At 39.0% G+C, this 22,655-nt stretch overlaps 1 protein-coding gene across 1 annotated transcript in view; it reads left to right on the top strand.

Moving 5' to 3' along the window:
- The first annotated feature begins 8,502 nt into the window (after window positions 1-8,502).
- antxr2a (ANTXR cell adhesion molecule 2a) overlaps window positions 8,503-22,655 on the top strand; it is an 86,050-nt gene continuing 71,897 nt past the window's right edge. Inside the window, exons 1-7 of the mRNA XM_068720951.1 lie at window positions 8,503-9,024; window positions 14,990-15,061; window positions 18,773-18,844; window positions 20,003-20,084; window positions 20,181-20,285; window positions 20,643-20,711; window positions 22,130-22,210. Of these exons, the coding sequence (XP_068577052.1) occupies window positions 8,852-9,024; window positions 14,990-15,061; window positions 18,773-18,844; window positions 20,003-20,084; window positions 20,181-20,285; window positions 20,643-20,711; window positions 22,130-22,210 (654 nt within the window). The 5' untranslated portion in view covers window positions 8,503-8,851. The remainder of the gene's footprint in view (window positions 9,025-14,989; window positions 15,062-18,772; window positions 18,845-20,002; window positions 20,085-20,180; window positions 20,286-20,642; window positions 20,712-22,129; window positions 22,211-22,655) is intronic.

Below are 22,655 nucleotides of genomic sequence, written 5' to 3'. Positions count from 1 at the left end.
ATACGACTCTGGTAGCGACTTGTCAATCACTGTGTAGCCCCGCCCTAAATCATACTCTGCTTTATGGTCTATTTGACTCTAAATGGACCATAATTTACTAAATGAACATCATGCTGTATTGAAGAAGACTTGAAACTAGAGATTGAGACCATAAACTCATGTTTACAATGTTTACTGAGGTAATGAATCAAGAGAGAAGTAGAGTCATTTTCTCATAGACTTCTATACAACCAGAGGAGTCGCCCCCTGATGGACAGTAGAGAGAATGCAAGTTGTAAGACACTTCTGGATTGGCTTCACTCGGCAGAACCGGAGGTTGCCGCCTGTATAAGGTGCAACAAAGTCTGTGTCGGGAGGTCAAGGCGGATTACTTTCACCCAAGAGGCCGCTGTTCATGTCCTGTGTGAAACTAAAAGTCAAAATGTTGAAGGAACAGTGTGTTGGATTTAATTTAATGGCAGAAATGGTTGTATAATACTCTAAAACTATAAATTGTGTTTTTTGTTTACTTAGAATTACTCCTTGATATCTTCAGAGGGAGCAGGTCCTCTTCATGGAATACGCAATGTTGCACCACCATGTTTCTACAGTAGCCCAGAAAGGACAAACCACACTTTCTCTAGCGAGAAGCCTTTTTTATTTTTGCATTTCCCGAGGGGCCACCGTGGTTCCCTGACAAGCTTAGAAAGGGAAACTGACAGGAGGGGTAATAAATTGAATGCAATCTGCAACCTCACCACTAGATTTCACTATATTTTACACACCGCTCCTTTAAGTTTCATACAATATTATGTTAGTACACAATGATGACATATATGTACCGTCCGCTTTTGAAAATATAACATATCTTTGTTCCGCATGTGTTACTTGATAACGGTGTTGGGATTAATTTTGCTCACTAATTACTCAATCAATCAAGAACTTTATTGTAATTTTGCAAGCACAATAAAATTGCAGTTGCGTGAGCCTCAATTGGTGCATTATCCTAAAAGACTACGCATATTTAAAAGGAATAAATAATGCAGGAATGAGATAAAACATAATAAATATCAGTAATAAAAATGACAAAATCTAAGCAATGAGTATTCAAATTATTATAAAATAACAATAGAATACAACTAACAAGTGTGCAAAGCAGCAGCAGTAATTGCACAAATGGACAAACCACCATGCTGAAAGAATAATAAATCCAATCCTGTATATTATACAGATTTAAAAAACATTTTAGTTCCAAGATGGCGGCTCATCTTCTGTAACACTAGTAACTGTTTGTTTACATGTCGGCTTGTTGAAAACAAGAAAAGATAGTCACTGTGTGCAAAATCACCATTTACACATGTCTAAGTCACGCACACGCACACACACACACACACACACACACACACACACACACACACACACTTTTGGCTTTTGTGTGCTTTGACACTTGGCCTCAAGTCATGATTGATAGATGCTGTTTACTTGCGGGCAAGGCACTCAATTTCAACTTAAGATGCCATTAGTGACAAACAATGCTTTCTCAAAGGAGGAAAAACAAGCTAAAATAACAGTTATTAAGGTAATCATGAGTTATAGACGCCATTAGGGCTCGGTGGATCTTTCTTATTGTGACTAATATTTCTTTGGTTGGTTTTCTTGAGGTACTCTGATATTCTGACGCCTCTCCAATTATCGATAACGAGGTTTTTTTTTTTCTTCTTGATGAAGCATCATCAACATGCAGCAGTTTTTAACTTCAAGGACTTTTTAGAGGACGAAGGAGTACAGTCTACAAGACGTTGAACAGTAAATACGTATTTACCGTTCACTTAAATACACTGAGTCACAGAGAGAGCAGGAAGCTGGTTCAGTGATGCTCTCAATTGTTTTTTTCATAAGTTACCCTAATTTGAATAAGGATATAAGATCCTTGAAATGTACTTGAAAGAGTGGAGCCTGAGCAGTTCATCATCACTATGAGCAACACCCCACTTTGAGGACAAACGGAGATGAAAAAACTAATACAACTCTAAAAGTGGAGCTCCAAACACCTGCTCATTTATCCTCCTACTACGTGAAACACTAGTCAATAAAACGGCTGTGCTTCAGAAATTCTTGTTGTTTTAATAGTTAAATATCAGTCAAACACATCCATAACTATAACAAGAAATTGAAAGGAGCACAAAAAGATGTAGCCTTTATTAAAAAATTAAATAAAAGGAATCTGGTTATCTTGGGTTAGTCTTGTTTGGGGCTCCTTGTCCTAAAGCTGGAGATGGTCGAGTAAATGACTACATACAAATGTTGAGAAAAATGTTTAGAATTTTAAAGTTTGGGTGGGTTTATGTTAAGAAAATGCCTCACAAACAATCTAACCTTAACATCTGGATAATGTTCAGCAAGCCTTAATAATCTGGTGTTTTGCCAAGGTAAGATAACAGTGTTTATGCTAACCTAGCTTAGCATAACACTGGAAGCAGGAAGAAACAGTTAATCCACCGTCATCAGTGGGAAATCATGTATTTCAACAAATTTCAACTTTTTTACACATTTTGTTTCGTTAGCATACAGCTAGCCATCAATATACCGAAAATATAATCTGGGTAAATTTGCTATGTATAGATATAGTGGAGATATAGTCCGCCGCTCTACATTGCTCTCATATGGCCCTCTAAACGCTGTTAGCTCTGTCAGCACTTTCTCTGTAGTTTTGCACTGTTAGCTTTGAGCCGCTGGATCGCCATCAACATGTTGAGAGCCATTGAGAGGCAGTCCGAATCCTCCCAATCTCAGATGTTGCACCTTTAAATTTAAAAATGAATGCAGACCAGTGACGTGTGGTGAGGTTTGTGGCTGGTGAGGCACTGACACTACATAAATCACATTTACAAATGTATGAACCCAATAGAGTAGCTTAAATCACCAATCAATTGGCAGCTTGCACATTGACTACTGGTTGTTTTTCATATCAGCATTATTTACACACACACATAGGTAAGGTACATATTTTATTCCACCGGGAGCGTTTCAGAAGCGGAGCGCTCGCGGGCACCACCCGCGAAAATCGTGAGATTCCGCGATAATCTGTGTAACAACCACGGATGTATAAAGAGAACAACAAACACATAAAAGGTTACTTTACCTGTCCGATGTTGAATTGCTGTTGATTTGTTCATATGTCCTTGTTTTTTGAGACATTTTTAAGCTTGGCTATAGAATCTTACATTTTTGTGGTCAAAGCAAAATATTAGAAGAAGAAAAGTGTAGAAGAAGAGCAACGACAGAACAAGCATGAACCCGACCCGTGGGCTCTCGCACGCCCTCTTCAGTGAGGCAGAGGTACTGTTTGCCCCTCTGTGCTTTTTCACTGCGGTTTAATGTCAGGTCAGAAACACTAAATATGTTCTACACAGACATGAAATACAATACATATTCTATGTAAAGAAAGGACATATAATAAAAGTGTCTGTAAATATGACAGTGGTGACAAACAATGAGAAAGCAAAAGGCACGCGCTCAACCCAGTTTGTGAGGGATTCACAGTCTGAGGTGAGGAACATCTCGTCACTGCTTCACCTCACGTGTCTCCTCTGTTTGAACAGGACATGCGCTAATTCAGCGATTTTGATTATAAAAATGCTTGAAATGATTGGAATCATACAGAAATTATATGTATGGCACAGATCAGAAGAGAAATATTAATATTTATTTTATTTTAGCATTATTTGTTTGAGGCAGGTGCCTCCCCTGACCGCACGTCCCTGATGCAGACATTCTGAGATTATCTATCTTGTCACTAGGCCTTGCTGATGTTGGTTAAGATATTGTTCAAGTGCGCAAGCTAACTGGTCATTAAAACACAAAGTCTTGTATTTCTTCACAGATTAAATACATGAATACCATGTGGCAAGGCAGATATCTTTTAAGTTGTTGGAAAACAGGTTAGCAGTTTCCCACTGATTTCAGTCTTTGTGCTAAGCTAGGCTAAAGGGACTTGATCGTTTGGAGGGTAAAGTCTATCAACCTTTTTTCTTTATCCCTTAAGTATACAATTTGAATGAGTTTTTAATGAATTTTAAAGAAAGAGGCCAAAGGTGTATAGGCTTTCTATGGATCTCTTAAAAAAAATCCCCTGATCCATTGTGTGTGAGGATAGATTGTCGACGGAAACTTTGCTTTTTTCTTGACAAATACAAATATGTGATTGTTGATGCACTTTTGCGTTTTAGTCACGGCTTCGTCTTGTAATTAACTTCAACACTTCACTGCTTCCATGAATTAGAGTTGTTGTTTTAACTGTCACTTTTGATTTCACCTCCAGCTCAAAAGCCCCATGACAAATCAATGCACTACAACTATTTTCTCAAGCCGATGGATTTCCCAACACAATAGTCCAAAACATGCTTGTTTTTTCCCCGTTCCCTTCGTTTTATGGAGCCCTGCTCAGGATACACCGAGTTAGGTAGCATATACTGAAACCAAACACCGTGCAAAAGAATTAACATTCTAATTAAAATCTAATTATACTTTGATTTGCCAGATAATTATACTCGTGTGTCGCTGTTCTCTGGACTATTCGGATTTGATGAGGTGTGTTAGTGGTAATTACCTCGCTGATATGGAGTTGTGTGACAGCGCAGTTTTCACATGGAGGCAAAACAAAAGAAAATGCATTTCCTTTTGTGTGTTACGTGTTTAAGTTTAAGTAACTTCCTAGAAAGTTCACATTTTTTTTAAAGAAATTGCAGTTCTATTAGCGTTGCCTTTTGCCAGCTTTCAATATTTCATACATTTATAGGTTTTCATGACAAAAATATGCAAGTATGTCCCTTACATACTAAACCTAACCAAGTAGTTTTGTTGCCTAAATATAACAAAGTAGTTTCCAGTGAAAATGGAAGTTTATTTTGAAAAGACTGCATTTATGTAACGAGTGGAAATGGACACGTGTTGCTGGACTTTTGCACGAAAACTCATAAATAAGGAGGAATCAATTTTTCATAAGACAACAGACGTATGAGGGTACACTGCCGGTGCTATCCATAATAATAAACATACCTTGTAAAACCAGCAAAAATACCCCTACATGTATTACAGAAATCAGAATAAAAACCTCAAACCCTTTATTTATTGAGAACATTTGTCGCAGCACGAGCAGGTGAACCAGATAGAGCTCAACAGCAGCTGTGGTGTTTTCACTTCCAGTGCATGTCGTTGCTTTTACATAATTCCATAGCCTGAAGTCACTTCCTCCACCAGCTACACACACCTTGTTCAAACAAGAGGCACCTGGAATTGCCTGCATGTCCTGAAAACAACACAACATGAGGAAAGGTGTCATTAGCGTTTATTGTAACCTGAGGGGGTAGAAAGGTAGTCAGATGTGCGGGAGTTACGAAACATAATTACTCATCTTGAGTCAATAACTGTGTGACGACAGTCAAGACATTTGCAGCATCCTTCTGGAAGACTTTTATTTATTTTTTTAAATGCCACTTGGCCACATGTTCACGTTGAGTTTGGTTAAATGGATGAGGAAGGCTTCGGTTCATGCAGCTCCACGCTGCACTGCCAAGGTTTAGAGGTTCAGCTCTGTGCAGATCAATGAGTAGAGAAACGCACCGAGTCTGCCAAGGGATGGGGGGGGGAGGATTTAAAAATGGCACAATGAGCCATCCATGCCGAGGATGGAGGCACCTGCAGCTTCCATAATGTGCCTTGAGTATAAAGGCAACTTTAATTAAATGTTAAACAGAAAAGTCCCCCATGCTCCTTTACTGTTGCATGTCATATCTGTGATGCTCAATGCTGTCAATGAGGTATTTTGTGTTACCATGTGAAAATACGTGTTTCTGATTTCATAGAAGCATTGAAAATATACATCAAGACACGAATGATCAACGGCTCCAAATCACTGTAACATTTCAACCTCCGGTTCTGCCGAGTGAAGCCAATGTGGAAGCGTCTTAAAAGCTGCATTCTCTTTACTGTCCATCAGGGGGCGACTCCTCTGGTTGTATAGAAGTCTATGAGAAAATGACTCTACTTCTCTCTTGATTTATTACCTCAGTAAACATTGTAAACATGAGTTTATGGTCTCAATCTTTAGTTTCAAGTCTTCTTCAATACAGCATTATGTTCATTTAGTACATTATGGTCCATTTAGAGTCAAATAGACCATAAAGCAGGGTATGATTTAGGGGCGGGGCTACACGCAATTGACAGGTCTCTACCAGAGATGTATACAGCGTCTCTACGTCACTCTTCTGCATTCCAAATATGTCTTGTATACAGTCAATGATTTCAACATTATCTCAACAGTTTTATTGCGTTTTATGGTTTAATTCTGTTGTGTGTTATTGAAGGATTCTTGGGTCATATGAGGGTCATCACCCACTTTCCACATCTGAGTTAGAAAAACTGAAAAAGAAAGAACACAAACTGGATGAGAAAAGACAGGGGGGCCCCACAAAAATACGTCTCACCCTCCAAAAACAATATATAACAAATATTGTTTATGCTAAATTGCATAATTTGTCCTTATGCAACATCTTTTGTGAAACATCTTTGCTTTCACTCATGGCAGACCTCACATCTGTAACCTCTTCCTGGTGTCAGTGAGCCAAAATACTTTTCTATTTCCTTTAGAGTGACTGCTTTCTCTTTATTGGGAAATGAGTTTTGGATGCCTGCTTTGTTCGCCACGTGTTCATACTCTTCAAGCTGATATCTGTGCTTCAATGAGAGGCTCTCAACCTGGATGTCAAAGAATGTAAAGGAGAAGATACACATTCCCATGGCTGTGCAGATTGCATGGTTCTTCCAAAATGTAATCAATCGTAATAGCTTGAAAATGAGAAATGTAAATCATCTTTTAGTTTGAAAGGTCCTCTCTCTGTGTTAACTCCAACCGTACAACCAGAAATTTAGTAGTTTACCGGCCAAAAATGTGCGAGAACAATGTGGTTTTAATAAACACAAATGACATGTTTGTTTCATGAAGGAGTAGGTCTTTAGTTGCCACTGGAGTGATACAATGTTTTTGGACCAAATTTCAAAAAATATATCCCATAGCTTTTTTGGTATACAATATAAATATATATATTGTATATATATATTTATATTTATCTATATATGTATATATATATACATATCAATACATGTAGATATATATATATATTGTATATATCTACATATGTTTATAAATATCTCTACATTTATGTATACATATTTATATTTATCTATACATTTATTGATGTGTGTATATATATATATATATATATATATATATATATATATATATATATATATATATAATAAATGTAAAAATCGCTGCGTATAATTCAGTTACAAAAAAATTAAAGAACTATAAGCGAATTGTTTAAAAAAAAGAAACAATAATATACAACGAAATGAAAGCATGCTACAACGAACAGATTTCAACATTCATACATGGGCCTGTTGGGAATCAAACCCAACGCAATGGCAGTGCCTTGCTCATTAATAGTCTGAAGAAGAAAAAATAAAATAAAAACTAAACTCAAGCATCTGGCCTGAGGTCTGGCCTGTGTGAATATTGTCAATGCAACATTATTAAGTAGCTTTGTACAGAAGATGATACAGATGTTATTGGGTGTGTGCACTGGGACCTCCGGTTCTGCAGAAGTCCAACAGCTGGTTACATCTCGCGCATGCGCACTAAGCTGGAAACTGACGAGGCCTTGAAGTGCCGTTGGAAAGATTGAATCGACACCCGGTCGAACGTGAAGAACCAAACAATCTGTGATCACTGTGTCACTATTTTTACCCTTTATGAAATCCAGTAGTGAGACTTAATCTTAACAAAAACAAAATCAGAAACTCTGAAAAGTTTAGATGTTGCTTCCATTATTTGTTTTCTTTCAGGATGATGGAAAGAAAACATTCAAAATACACATTTAAGTGGTTTACTTTGTCTATTCGCATCTGTACATTTCTCCCAAACTCACCAAAAGTTAGCATTAGATAATGTTTTACCCTATACACTTGTAGTGTCATTTTATACATATCTTATATACATATATATATATATTTTAATACATATATTTAAAGGCTGTTTTCTCTCAATGAGTTTTTTTTCTTTATGCAATGTTCATATTTCTGTTCTGGAAATGTATGCAAATGAGCACATATTTAACAAGATTAATGCTCATTTACACATTTAATTAAACATTGAATTCCAGAAAACTTACAATGCAAAAATGTATTGTTTTCAAAAAAGTAATCATTTGAGGAAGTTTCATGGCTGTATTTAATAGTTTGTATGTTTTACTCAACTCACCTATTGTCTCTCTTCTTTGTATAAAATATATCTTTATTCTACTGTTAAAACAAAAAGTTTCATGACTCATATTACAGCATTACTTTTAATCATTTCCAACTGTGTTAAAAATAAAGTCCCTCCTGCAGCACTCAGAAACCCGAGCTTTGAAAGCAGTACTTGAAGGCGGCCTAACTTTTCTTCCTCCTGAGTTTGCACTTTGTAGCAGCTCGGTGAAGTTTGCTCTCGTTCAGCAGTGATTTATCTCAAACGAGGGTCCACGTGAGCTCAGGAGTCAGTTTTTGTGTTTATTGAGAATGTTGAGTGAACGGTGAGTCAGGGAGATGAAGAAACCTCACGGTTGGTGACGTCAGGGCGGTGGTTTCCTTTATTTCGCAGCTTTTGCAATCGGTTTAACTGTTGTTGTTGGAGGAACTTCGACAATGTAGCTCCTCTCACTGCGGGATGCGCACGCTGTGAAACTCTCTTAGAAAGGCTATTTATTATTTTTATTTATTATTATTCGAGACTCGAGACTTTTTACTGCAATTATTTTGTGCAACAAAAAAAAAAATGTTGGAAAAGTTGTCACGTTATTCGCCCACGGAGGGGGAACTTTTTTCCGGAAAGAGTCGGTGGACTTCGGCGGCGGTCGCTGTGCTCCTCCTGGGGTTGTTTGCCTCGTCTTGCTGGGCGGAAGACGCGTCCTGTCACGGAGCCTACGACCTCTACTTTGTTTTAGACAAGTAAGTAAGAGAGAGAAAGTTTGTATGCTTTTTGTAAAAATCTGGTATTTTTGTTGTAAACTGTTAAGTTTTGCCTGTGGGAGGGAGAACAGTTGTGACCAGGTGTGGTGCTGTTTTCTGTCACCCGTTATATTCTGCGACCTCATTATGGAAATGCTTGGCACTGCACACATACTGTGTTTTTTTTAGTTAATACACCCAAAGTGGGTTCAACACCATAGTGTTGGGTGTCACAATAATATGGACACTCCTGTCATATGGAAACCATGTGGACAAGAGTGTCAACATACAGTTGTGGTCAAAAGTTTACATACACTTGTAAAGAACATGTCATGGCTCTCTTGAGTTTCCAGTTATTTCTACAACTCTGATAGAGTGATTGGAACAGATACTTCTTTGACACAAAAAACATTCATGAAGTTTGGTTCTTTCATGACTTTATTATGGGTTAACAGAAAAAGTGATCAAATCTGCTGGGTCAAAAATATACATACAGCAGTGCTAATATTTGGTTACATGTCCCTTGGCCATTTTCACTTCAATTAGGCGCTTTTGGTAGCCATCCACAAGCTTCTGGCAAGCTTCTCGTTGAATCTTTGACCACTCCTCTTGACAGAATTGGTGCAGTTCAGTTAAATTTGATGGCTTTCTGACATGGACTTGTTTCTTCAGCATTGTCCACATGTTCTCAATGGGATTTAAGTCAGGACTTTGGGAAGGCCATTCTAAAACCCTAATTCTAGCCTGATTTAGCCATTCCATTACCACTTTTGATGTGTTTGGGGTCATTGTCCTGTTGGAACACCCAACTGCGCCCAAGACCCAACCTTTGGGCTGATGATTTTAGGTTATCTTGAAGACTTTGAAGGTAATCCTCCTTCTTCATTATCCCATTTACTCTCTGTAAAGCACCAGTTCCATTGGCAGCAAAACAGCCCCACAGCATAATACTACCACCACCGTGCTTGACGGTAGGCATGGTGTTCTTGGGGTTAAAGGCCTCACCTTTTCTCCTCCAAACATATTGCTGGGCATTGTGGCCAAACAGCTCGATTTTTGTTCCGTCTGACCACAGAACTTTCCTCCAGAAGGTCTTATCTTCGTCCATGTGATCAGCAGCAAACTTCAGTCGAGCCTTAAGGTGCCGCTTTTGGAGCAAGGGCTTCCTTCTTGCATGGCAGCCTCTCAGTCCATGGAGATGCAAAACACGCTTGACTGTGGACACTGACACCTGTGTTCCAGCAGCTTCTAATTCTTGGCAGATCTGCTTTTTGGTGGTTCTCGGTTGACTCTTCACCCTCCTGACCAATTTTCTCTCAGCAGCAGGTGATAGCTTGCGTTTTCTTCCTGATCGTGGCAGTGACAAAACAGTGCCATGCACTTTATACTTACAAACAATTGTTTGCACTGTTGCTCTTGGGACCTGCAGCTGCTTTGAAATGGCTCCAAGTGACTTTCCTGACTTGTTCAAGTCAATGATTCGCTTTTTCAGATCCATGCTGAGCTCCTTTGACTTTCCCATTGTAGCGTTTGTGGGCGTTTGTATCCAATGAGCCCTATTTAAATGGCCTCAGAGAAGTCACCAGCTGTAGTCACTCATAATCACTCACAAGAAGTTAAGAGGCCATGCTATGAAGCTCATTTCATTGACACAGCTTTCTAAGTCACCAAAATTGCTAATTCATGTTGCTGTATGTATATTTTTGACCCAGCAGATTTTGTCACTTTTTCTGTTAACCCATAATAAAGTCATGAAAGAACCAAACTTCATGAATGTTTTTTGTGACAAAGAAGTATCTGTTCCAATCACTCTATCAGAGAAAAATCAGAGTTGTAGAAATAACTGGAAACTCAAGAGAGCCATGACATTATGTTCTTTACAAGTGTATGTAAACTTTTGACCACAACTGTATATCTAATAAAAGGGAAGTCTGAATGGTACAATATGACAAAACAGTGATGGCGATGGTTTGACAAAGGCCCCTTCCTGTTTCATCATAATGACAACATCCATGTGCTCACAGCCACATCCATAGATAGATAGATCGATTAATATCTTTTATTTCTGTGTCATGCACGTAATGTAAGACACCAAAAACACAGCTGCAGCGGACACGCATTTCATTAAGTTTAATTTAATAACTAAATTACAGGTTACTTCACCGCTTGGTCTTAAACAACATATTCTGCCTTCCCTCCCAGGCATGGCAAATACAACCTGCTACAAAAAAAAAGGTTCCTTTCCTGAAGCACAGCTCAAGTTTTTCAGTCATCCAGCCAAAATAAATCCACATAATCAACATAAATGGAAGTCATTTTACTACAGAGTACATCCCTTATGTCCTCTGATATCTACATGGACATGACTTATTGTTTTTCACTTATCTTACCATCAATGGACGCGACTTTGATCAGATCTGATAGATAAGTGACGCTTATCCCTGATTGGCTGGAGTCTGGTGATGCTCAGCGGTCACATGGGAGGAAGAGAGGACTCTTGACTAACCTCATGGGGCCACACAGGTCTAACCGTCACCACTACCTCTCCCTCACACTAACCAACTAGTTTCATCCACGTATTCAGGTTAACCAAGACTTAATAACCATGCTGTCTCTAAGGACAATAGTTGGTCACATGATGTCATGAGGTTTGGCAATATCGAGAAGTGTTTGTCACGTCTTCCTTCCTCATCATAACAAAGAAAATGCGTACTACTTGAAAATACTTGTATAGATAAATTCCCCCATGTTTTTTTAACGTTGCTTCATTTGAAGTGTTATAAAAAGTGTCTATTCTTTGTCAATTAAAGTTGATAAATTAAATTAAAGTTGCACCCCATTCTTTTAATCTTCTCTGTCCCATAGAATAGCAGTATTTCTACCTTAACACACGGCCAGTCCTTAAATATGAACTAAAGTCGGACCTTAAACACACTGAGAAGTCCTTGAATGTTGTTTTGTTAATCATGCAAGCTAGCAAGAAAGAATTGCATCACCGTTTGTAAACTTCCTGTGTCTCTTAATGCTCTCAAAGTGCTGCTGAAGGCATCAAACACACAGACGCTGCAGAGCCACACTCAGCCAGTTTAGCAACACTTTGCAGTAGTGTCATGCAAAAAAAAAATATGAAAACGGCCTCCTCATACATTAGGAGTTTACAGCCTTGACAGCTACTGTTTTTAATCCTGTCCTCCTCCGGTTTTGGAGACCTGCCGTTGCTGCGGGTCGTTGAGTTGAAGCGCTGCTGCTCTGACCCATTTCTTTTTCTAAACGACCCCACCCTCGTCTAAATTGCTAAATTACCGGATGATGACCGAGATTATTGGCTCATGTTTGACCCGAGAGCATGCATACGTTTGTGAATTAGTGATCTGTTTGATTTACAAATGCAATGCATGTTTATGTTCGTGATGTTAAAAAACCTTTTCTGCAGAAGAATCTCCGTCAGGGTGTCGAATAGTAGTGCTACTTTGTCCCTGCAGGATAATGTATCTCCACTCTCACTTCCTGATGGTTCTGATAAGACTAAGATCCTAATTTCAGCAAGTTGTGCTGCAGGATCTGCAGAAATCTGCAGCGTTACTTCAGTGTTAGGCCAGTTCATGAAAGCTTCACTGTTTGGTTGTTTTTTTTCTTTCCAAGGAAAAACGTCCTGTGAGGCGAGGCGCCACTTTTAATGTCCCTAAACTTTATTTATTCAGGGAAGTTTTACTGAGAGCCAAGCTCCCTTTTTTCAGGAACGCCCCGATCACACAGTCAGACCTGGAAGCGGAGCAGCTCAGTCTGATGTGCTGCTGGTGACTGAGCTGCTCAAAGGCACCTCAGAGACGGCAATGAGGGAACGGCGAGCGCTGCTCTTGCACTTTTTTACACCGATTTTTCCTGCCAGTCCAGGGATAATAAAATCACAATAGAATGTTCTGTCTTGTAATATGAAATGTATCATCATAATATACATTTTCTGGAAATTCAAGAAACAGAGAAACTGCTCCGAATGAAATAATCACATTGGGATTTAGCACAAGGTGATGTTGACAAACCCAAATGTTGTTTTATGTTAAAAGAAATCCCTCAATATTAATGCACAGGGCAACAATATAGTGAGGGGGACAAATCCGTGTTGCAACGCTCAGGATGGAGCTCGTAACGTTAGCAGCTCCGCTAACGGCTAACGTACGCAGGTATCATTCAGTTACATTGTGATGCGTTCAGGCTCTGTAAGGTAAATTATAACGTTACCATGTTGTGATTAAATGTAATCTTATCTAATAGATATTAGAGATGAATTATGACCTGTTTAACTTCCTAACACTAGCTCATTAAAACCACTTTTATTTATCAACAACACCATACAGATGTGTGCTGGAGCAATAAAAACTAATTTGTCACTCCTTTAATATAACCAGTTAACTGCTGACACAGCGTTGTCAAAGTGAAGTGGAACTTCCCTCTTCCCTCACTGTCGTCTCTGTGTGACCTCGTCTTTGGGTATCGAGGAGGAAAGAGGTGGTGTGAAAAGACGAGCCTCCTAACGGTCAAACCCTTCTGTTTCACGGCCTCCCAGCATGCATTGCGTTGTAGTTATTGCGTTAACTACCTCGTTGTCGTCACATCGAGGGCACAGGATTTGTGGTCAGATGGATTTATCGAGTTGAGAGGTTCAGCTGACATTGGTTTGAACTTGGTTAGTCTTAATTGGTCTTAATGAGACAAAAGACTCAACTGAAGATACCTCAAAGAAGAACCTCCTGTGTCCAGTTTTCATACAAGCTGAGGAAGGAAAGAAGGATTGATGGAAGAGCACATGGAAGGAAGGAAGGAAGGAAGGAGGAAAAAATTTCAGAAAAAGGGTCAAAGGGAAGTTGCAAAAGTATAAAGCAAAGAATAGCAGGAATGAAACCAGGGAATAAATCTCACAATCGCAGCACTTTTTCTTGAATCCATTCTACTGGACTTTTAGCCCATTAGAATCATGCTTTACAGACTTTAGATTTAGCACATTAGTGGTGAATCTGATGTATTGCACTTTTTTTTTGTTGCACATTTCCTGTTGGTCTTTATAATCCTCTTTTCCTGCCAGCGGCTCCAACTGCTCACCATCTTTCTCTGAACTTCTGCTCTTTATTGTATTTGGGGAGTTGTTCCTTGTCGTCTCATGCCGACCTGAACACCGAACGACTTGTCAAGCAAGTTCACAGTCAGAATAAAAGAGTTTTGAGAAAGTTATGACTGTCTTCAGTCAGTCTTTTTCTTTTCTTTTTCTGTTTCATATTATCTTCTGGATTGACTGAACTCTCTGGGCTGCACAAACTTGTCATAAATGGCTTGTTTAGGCCTAATTCATGCTACATGTTGAAGATTGAGATTTTATTATTTGCATAATCGACGGCCCTAAAAAATCACGTGGAAGTTGTCCATTCACAAAATATGTTCCCAAAGAATAAAGTAGAATACATTTTACATTCTCACTGCGGAGCTTCAAGTCCTGCAGCTGGAACTCGGCACCTTGAAACCCTAAAAACGCTCGTTCATGCCACTTAAGAAGAAACCTGTTCGTCCGAGTGCTTCGTGAATGCGGCCCATTGCCTTTAAGCTGTGGGAGAGTGTCAGACTTCAGTCTTTTCACAGTCTTATGGTACATAAGCGTTAGAGTCGGGCCTCATTGCTAATGTCGGCCGAGACTTTGGAGATTTTTCTACCTTTTTTGTTTTGGGGAATAAAGTCTTAGTCTACCAGCCAAGTAGATCTTTAGAAAGGCAAAGCGCCTGTGTTCAACCAGCTGCCTTAGAACACGGACTCATCGGCCCAATTATCCAGCATGTGGCTGGTGTTAATATCCAACTGTGGTAGCGGTTCAAAGCACAAGCTCTGTACAGCATCCGACTCCCCAGCACACACAATCTGCTGCTACTGACCAGCTGCTAACTGACTTCTTCTTCTTCTTCTTCTTGTTTTATCGTTTCAGGTCCGGGAGTGTCTCCGATAACTGGGGCGAGATTTACTCGTTTGTGAGGAACCTCACCGACAGATTTGTGAGGTGAGTCCAAAGTGGCCAAAAACAAAGTTTCAGGGTTTCATAATGCGCATGTTTTGAAAGAAGAGCGAAGTCGAGCAATGATTCAAACAACAGAAATGATAAGAAAGGATATTCATCTGCATGCATCTCTTAGATATTTAAATATGACGGGTTAAGTGAAAATCGAGTGAAATGAGCTGATTGGTGGAAGGCGCAAAATACCTTTTTTAAATTTTGACATCAGTTTTGGTTGCTTTATCCGACAAATGTCTATAATTAAAGACCCTACGACACGCAGCCCACACCTGCTTTTTTTTTCTCCAAACTATCAAATTGCAAAAATCAATTTTTGTTGCACATAATTCATTAAAAAAAACCCGCCTTGAAACGTTCAGCTTGCATAACGTTTGAGTGAAAAAGCGGCGCCTGCCAGCACAGTACAGACGGCGGCGACCCAGCCAGAACGAAGTGGTTCGGTTTGAAGGAAAAATAGCAAAGGCACCAGGTGGGAGTGGGTGGCAGAGAGGAGCAGTCTTCTGGGCTGTGAGAATGGCCATTTGCACCGGGGGGGGAGGAGGGGGGGTTCCGGCTTCCACACTTCATCCCTTGCTGAAGTGGGGGGGCAGACAATGTACAGTAAAGCAAAAGAACACTGGAAGGCGACGAGGACAATCTGCTAAACAATGCTCGCTCACCAAGAGCTCTTCTGTCGCGCCATGTGGAGCGAACTGGACTCCTCCATCAACCCCCCCCCCCTCCCAAAGAGGAAGAAATCCCACCACCACCCTCCGATATGTCCTTGGCATCGCCGCCCGTCTTCCTATACTAGTTCGGCAGCATCGTATACAATCACAAGCTCCGCCGGGAGCCCTCTCTGTTCGCCGTTTAAAAAGTCACCACCCACGGTTTCTCATCTGTGACTCGGGTTAGTTTTCTGAGTCCACATATGACTCTGAAACTCGCAGACAGGATATGCGGACGTAACGCAGACCGGCCAAGTCTGTGCCGTGTGGCTTTTGAAGATTGTGCGATGTTTCGCGGGGGAGGAATGGCGACTGGGCCATGTGTCACGTGGGTGAGGATTATCAGCACCTCTCCTTATGCTCCGACAACGGCTTCGGATCGCTGAAGGAAGAAAGAAACGCTGAACTAGCTGAAGTTAACTCGGTACCTTCGCTGTTCTGCTTTTATTTAGGTGGGTCCATTTTGGGAGACTGCGCTACGTTTTCTACACTATATTTTTAGAGATTTGTAATATTTTTCTCTCCGACACTTATGTACTGGCTGCAGTTACTGGTGACATTTATGATTTTGAATAAAGATGCTACTTTTTCTCACCATGTACCAATTATTTTTGAATTTAGAGACTGTACGCCGTGTAGAAATGATTGGTAGAAGATGAAACTAACGATGCATCTATGTCTTTTTATGCTTGTGTTAGATGTTAATGACATTGTTGCTTTAAATAGGCTTCAAATAGCGTTACTTTTCATTTATTACAGCGATTAATAAAAAGTATTTATGTGTATTATTGCTCACATACTGGACTCATTATATTTCTATACCAGCACCAGTTTCTGATTTTATATTCAGTGTGAGATAAGTTGAGGAAATATTGTATCATAAGATATTATTTCATCTTGTTCAGTAGAGGATCATATAATCCATCGCTTACATGCATTGGAATCCTTCAAAAATGAAGCTAAAATGAGTCAAATTAATTTGATCAAGTGTAGAATTATAATATGGAGGAATGGGGTGACGATATGAGTATGGATGGAAATTAAAATCTCCTTTTATTTAAATCATCATTTTACTTATTCCAGTCTTCAGTTTTTGAACAACTGAGACGTTTGTTCTGTTATTTAGAAAAATGTTTTTGTTGAGAAGAATGTTTGTATTACTCAAACCAAGAAATCGGAAACAGTTTGTTGTTTGATATGATAATATATGTTGTCTCTTCCTGGTTTTAAAGGCTGAGTGATGTCATTTTCTGAACTCACCAGACTGTTCTATTATTTGCATTTACCCAGTTAGTCATTACATCCACATTACTGATGGTTATTCATCAAGAGTCTTGTTTAAATATTTTGTAAAAGCATCCAATGGTCGACCCGACAGTATCGTCTCATTATCAATATCGAGGGATTTGGTCAAAAATAATGTGGAGTTTTTGTGGATTTTATTTTGGTAAAACTTGTATATCCCGTTTTCATAATTCATCATGTCCAGTTTTTGCTTATTAAAATGTTTGTACCACACTGCCTGTTAACTGTATCACCATGATGAGTTTATTTGATTGCTGATGCTTCACTTTTACTTTAGTACAATCGAGTATTGGAGGATTTTTACTTTCTGTTTTTTTTAACACATTGCAACACAAGCAGTTTTTCAAGCACACTTGTACAGCGGGAGTTGAACATTTAACTTTATCTCCGCGCTGATTTACTTTTATATGTTTATAGCTGGACGTATAATATTTACGAGGCGGTGATTCTGCTGTAATGTGTGATGGAGGGACATCGAATGTAAACCGTTGTGGTTTTAGTCAGAGACCCATCCGTTCACTCCCTGAAACAGTCACAGGTACAAAGTTTATGTGTGTGTGTGTGTGTTTATGCGTGTGACTCATCCGCTCAACATGTTTCCTGTCTGTGAATTGATTAATCACTTTCTTGAGTCCCACAGAAGCTGCTTAAAGTCAAACGCTAATATTAGTTGACATTCAAAGAGCCCCTTCTGTTTGCTTGATTCTACATTTACTCCCTCGTTCTCCTGAACTGAACCAGAGCACCAGCTTTTTATAAAAACCGTCAGTCACACTGACTCCTTAATAGCCACACGGAGTATTTTTGCACGTCGCGCTGTTGTGTGGGCGGTCGATGAAGAGGACGGAAGTGATGATTTTTATGGAGTAAGGAAGCAGAAAATCTGAATAAATATCACAATGTTATGGCATATTGTCTTAGCTCAGTGCTGTTGCATTTTAAGAGGGAGATGTCATGTAAGAAACACAACCGTTCTGATTTGATTATGCTTCATTGTGAAGAACAAACCTGTGTTTGAATGCAAAGAAACTGAAGAGACCGTGATGTTTCAAAATAAATAATCTAACCATTTTCTCTCCGTAACAAATGGTCGCCAGTGAGAAACAAGTGCTAACTACTTTTTAACATACAGATGTGCAGCCCAAAAATAAGTCCTCTTTATTTATTGCTTTACTGATATTTAAATATTGCTGTTAAAGTCAGAACCGGAAGAAAGAAGAAATGTATTATATTGTCATATACATTTCTTACACATATACGAAATCTAGCCTCTGCTTTTAACTCATCACAAACTTATTGGAAGCAGTGGGCTGCTGAGAAGCGCCCGGGGAGCCATTAAGGGTTCAGTGTCTTGCTCAGGGACACTTCGACACAGGACATATCTATATATATATATATATATATATATATATATATATATATATATATATATATATATATATATATATATATATATATATATATATATATAGAGATAGATATATAGATATAGATATATATATATATATATAGATAGATAGATAGATAGATATTATTAAATGTTGCATATAAATAAAGATATTTCTTACAAATATATAGATTTAAACACCAGTTTAACATTAGAATGTGTAAACAAATAAATAAAAAGAAAGACAAAAGACCATTTTTGGGATTCCTAATTTGACATTTTTGTTTTTCTCTTCAGCCCCAGAATGAGAGTCTCGTTCATCGTCTTCTCGTCCCAGGCCAAAGTCCTGCTGCCTCTGACCGGAGACAGGTACTGAACTCTGGAACAAATGAGTTCACCGAGCTCTCGATGTTCACGCTTACCGTACCTTAAACAAGTCTCATGCTCTAAATATGTTTTACATCTCACACCAGCAACAACTGTAGTTCCCATTTTAATGTTTGTTAATGACTAAAGTTGTAAATCAATAATCATCAGGACTGTTTTATGGTAATATTGGATTTTCACATGATTTTTGCCTCGTTGTGATGAAGATACTTAATTATTATTAATTCATAATTGCTGGTCACTCACTGATATTTTTACAAGGATTATAGTGTAAAATTACACTTATAACACTATGTATTAATATATTATGTATTCTAATTCTCATAGTTGTAATACATTATTATTCTTTATATAATATAAATATATAATATATATTTATTGTCACTGTATTATAAGTAACTAAGTCGTCATTGTTGGCTTTAAGTAAAGAGAAAAACAAAACCAGCAATGACCACTCAGAGTAAGTTATTATCACATTATAATGCTTCATAACAGATTATAATGCATTAGAATTATGAGACATATAGTCCTTATACACTATGATCAGCAATTATGAAGTATTATGACACTTGACCTTAAACGTCTTGTGTTATGAAAGTTGTTATAACTCATTATGAATATTTAAGAGAGCTTATAACTATAATTTGTCAGTGCATCAAGCAGATTATAACTCATTAGTATGTTTATAATGCATTACAGACATTGGCGTCATAGAAAGTGCTACTATGAAACTAACACTTTCCAAAGCTGTCGGAACTATATATTATTATTATTGTACTATTTCTGATTGTATTTGTAGTCATTGTAGTCTAACTTCTGTTTAACATTCTGAGAAAGTGTTTTGTTGATTTGATTTGCTGATCTTCTTGCAGGCCACCACAGTGAAATGTTTACCTAGTGTCAGAGGTTCAATTCCCAGTGAGCCTCTAAATGTCAAACTGGATAAACAGCTTCCATCCTCATCTTAATTACCAGAACAACTCGTTAAAGTCTGTTCTCCAGCGCGACCATAACCACAAGTTTCCACCACATCATGTAGCCTCAGTACAAATGATACAGAACCTTCCACCCACAGTGTGAAACAATAACCTTACTTGTGGGCCAACATGTATTGTGTGTGTGTGTGTGTGTGTGTTTAAGATACGAGATAGAAGAGGGTCTGAAGCTTTTACAGGAAGTAAAACCAGCTGGAGAAACGTACATGCACGAGGGAATAAAAGCGGTGAGTTTACCCCCTCATGAATAAATCACAATTTACAGCTCTGTGGCACAAAAACGCAAAAGGATTTGAGATGTGTGGCGCCGTTTGAACCTGCAGGCCTCGACTCAGATAAAGGCGCAGACCACCAAGTCCTCCAGCATCATCCTGGCTCTGACAGACGGGAAGCTCAACGCTTATATTCACCAGCTCGCAGTGACAGAGGTGAGATCCAGATCGTACAAACAGTTGCCCAAGTTATCACGTTCAAGTGTCGAAAATAGTGTCGAGACACAAATTATGTTCCCACAAAGCTGATGTCGCACTTGTGACTTGACACTTTATTTTACTTCAATTTAACTACAAATACAAATTCAATTTTCATTTATTTCTCAGCTGCTAAAATTATTTTAAAAATATCCTATTTTTTTTTCTTACTTTTATTTATTTAATTAATGACATATTAATGATTTTTTTGATTTTTTTTATGTTTTGGTGCCTAGACAGCCTGTGTGTCTCAATTTTTTCTGATTAAAATGTTCTTTACACCTGACCTGTTGCACACGCTTGTTTGGTCTGCAGGCCGAAGAGGCGAGGAACTTCGGCGGCCGTGTTTACTGCGTGGGTATCAAGGACTTCGACGAGCAGCAGGTAAGAAAGCTGCGGTCTTAAATCTGCAGCAGTGAAGTCTGTCGCCGAATGTGTGCCGAGCGATTACATTCCATAGCGAGAGAGACGCGTTGCCGTGTTGGAAGAGTGTCAAGAAAGGTAAACACGTGTAATGTGAGCGCCGTTACCTGTGTGGGAAATCCACGTCTTAAAGTGATGTCATTAAAGCAGCATGATCCGCTTCTCAGATGTTCATCGGCATGTTTCAGTTTGATACAAACCGAAAGAAGTGGAGCTCTGGAGCTCTCAGGACAGCAGCGTCTGGGTATTTTAGGATAAAATCTAAGTTTTAGTTTGTTTATTAGCTAAAGTGATCAGAAGTTGCTTTTATTTATTACTTGTAATACTTTTTTTTTGCCCTTTTTTATTGGTTAAGTGCTGCAGGAATGAGTCCTAACACCTGGAAATGATTCAGCATTTTTGCCCTTTCGGTTTCCTCGTCTTAAAGTCGATTTGTTTTTTAAAAAGTTTTTTGGTTAGATGCCTGAAATAAGGCCTGCGGTGAACACAAGCTGCAGAGATTTGAACGTTTTGCTCAATGAGTTAAAATGCGTCCATAAATATCTCAATAAATAAATAAATTGGTTTTTGAATCACTACTGGCTCCATTTTCATGAAGTTTGGCGGAAGGGTGAAGCATGGGGCCCAGAGAGAGAGAGCCCATTACATTTTGGAGTTTTGGATCTGAATCACTGGGCGCATTATTTCCCACTTATAGACGTGGCCTTGGTGCGTGGCTTCGCTCTTCAACTGCCCTTCTGCTCTGCGGAAGCTCTGTAAATGAACACGTGTTTTTAAAAAAAATGGTGACGGGCCAACCAAGTTCTCAGCAAGACTTTAAGTATTATTGTTTAAGTGTGAACATGCCTGTTTCTTGACAAACATCCTGATTAAGTCAGGAGAGTAGTTTCTTTGTTGGGTAGAAGTGGAAACTGTGGATTAAAGACATTATTTCTGTGGCTGTTAAAATCACGTATTGTCCAGTCAGTCTGTTCTCACTGTTTAGGAATCAACGAATTCAGTCTTATATATTAAATTGAATATCATTTGTCGTCAGCTGGACCAAAGAGTCGGAGTCTTTCCCTTTGTGTCACTGATGTCCGTAGTTTTTCTGTCTCTCTTCCAACATGGTGGCCTGTCCCTTGTAACCATTGGTAACCACCCTGTGACGAGCTCGTATTAAGTCAAAAACAAAACAAAGGCAATGTTGCAGTGATATTTTTTTTTTTTTTATGGTTGAGCAAAGTGTTTGCCACAGTCATGCCATCTGCTACGTCTCCTCCTGCCCATGATATGAAAGCAAAGACGGTGCTCAGTCATAAAGAGGAAAAAGATAAAGAAAGCGGCGTTTAATCCGCGGTGCTTCTTTTGTTTACTCGACTCTTTGATCGCACCGACAGCTCGCTGAAATTGCAGACAACAAGGACCAAGTGTTTCCTGTCAAAGATGGCTTCCACGCGCTCAAAGGCATCATCAATTCTGTAAGTTCGCCTACTTTCTGTTGGTGGGTGTGTGTGTGTGTGTGTGTGTGTGTGTGTGTGTGTGTTGGACTGTGAGTGTCAGCTCAGGTTTGTGGTTGATGTATGAGATTAATAAACAGTTTAACACATGCACAAAACTGGTAATTTTCGTTAACGTTTTTTTCCTTTATTTTAGAAATAACTGAAGGTAGATTGCTGCTTAATTTGGGAATCGGGTTGGATGGGGAAAGAAATTGAAGTTTGTCACAAATTAAAGCAAGACCTCAGTGAACTTCCTGCTGAGCTGCATGGAAAATGTCTGTGGAAATAATTGCTCGTTGTGTCCTCACCACTCTGTAGCAAATGAAGACGCTGGACTGTGAGCAGCTTGACGGTTACTCACTGTCCGTATGACGTCCTGTTCACAGTGTTTTTATTGTGTCAAGTGTCAAAACTCAGTGAAGCA

Source organism: Cebidichthys violaceus, unplaced genomic scaffold (assembly GCF_023349555.1).
Source record: "Cebidichthys violaceus isolate CVI_PGR_0920_01 unplaced genomic scaffold, fCebVio1.0.p SCAF_26, whole genome shotgun sequence".
Lineage (NCBI taxonomy): Eukaryota > Metazoa > Chordata > Actinopteri > Perciformes > Stichaeidae > Cebidichthys > Cebidichthys violaceus.
The sequence above is the reverse complement of the archived record's forward strand: the minus strand, read 5'-3'. Positions and strand labels throughout refer to the sequence as shown.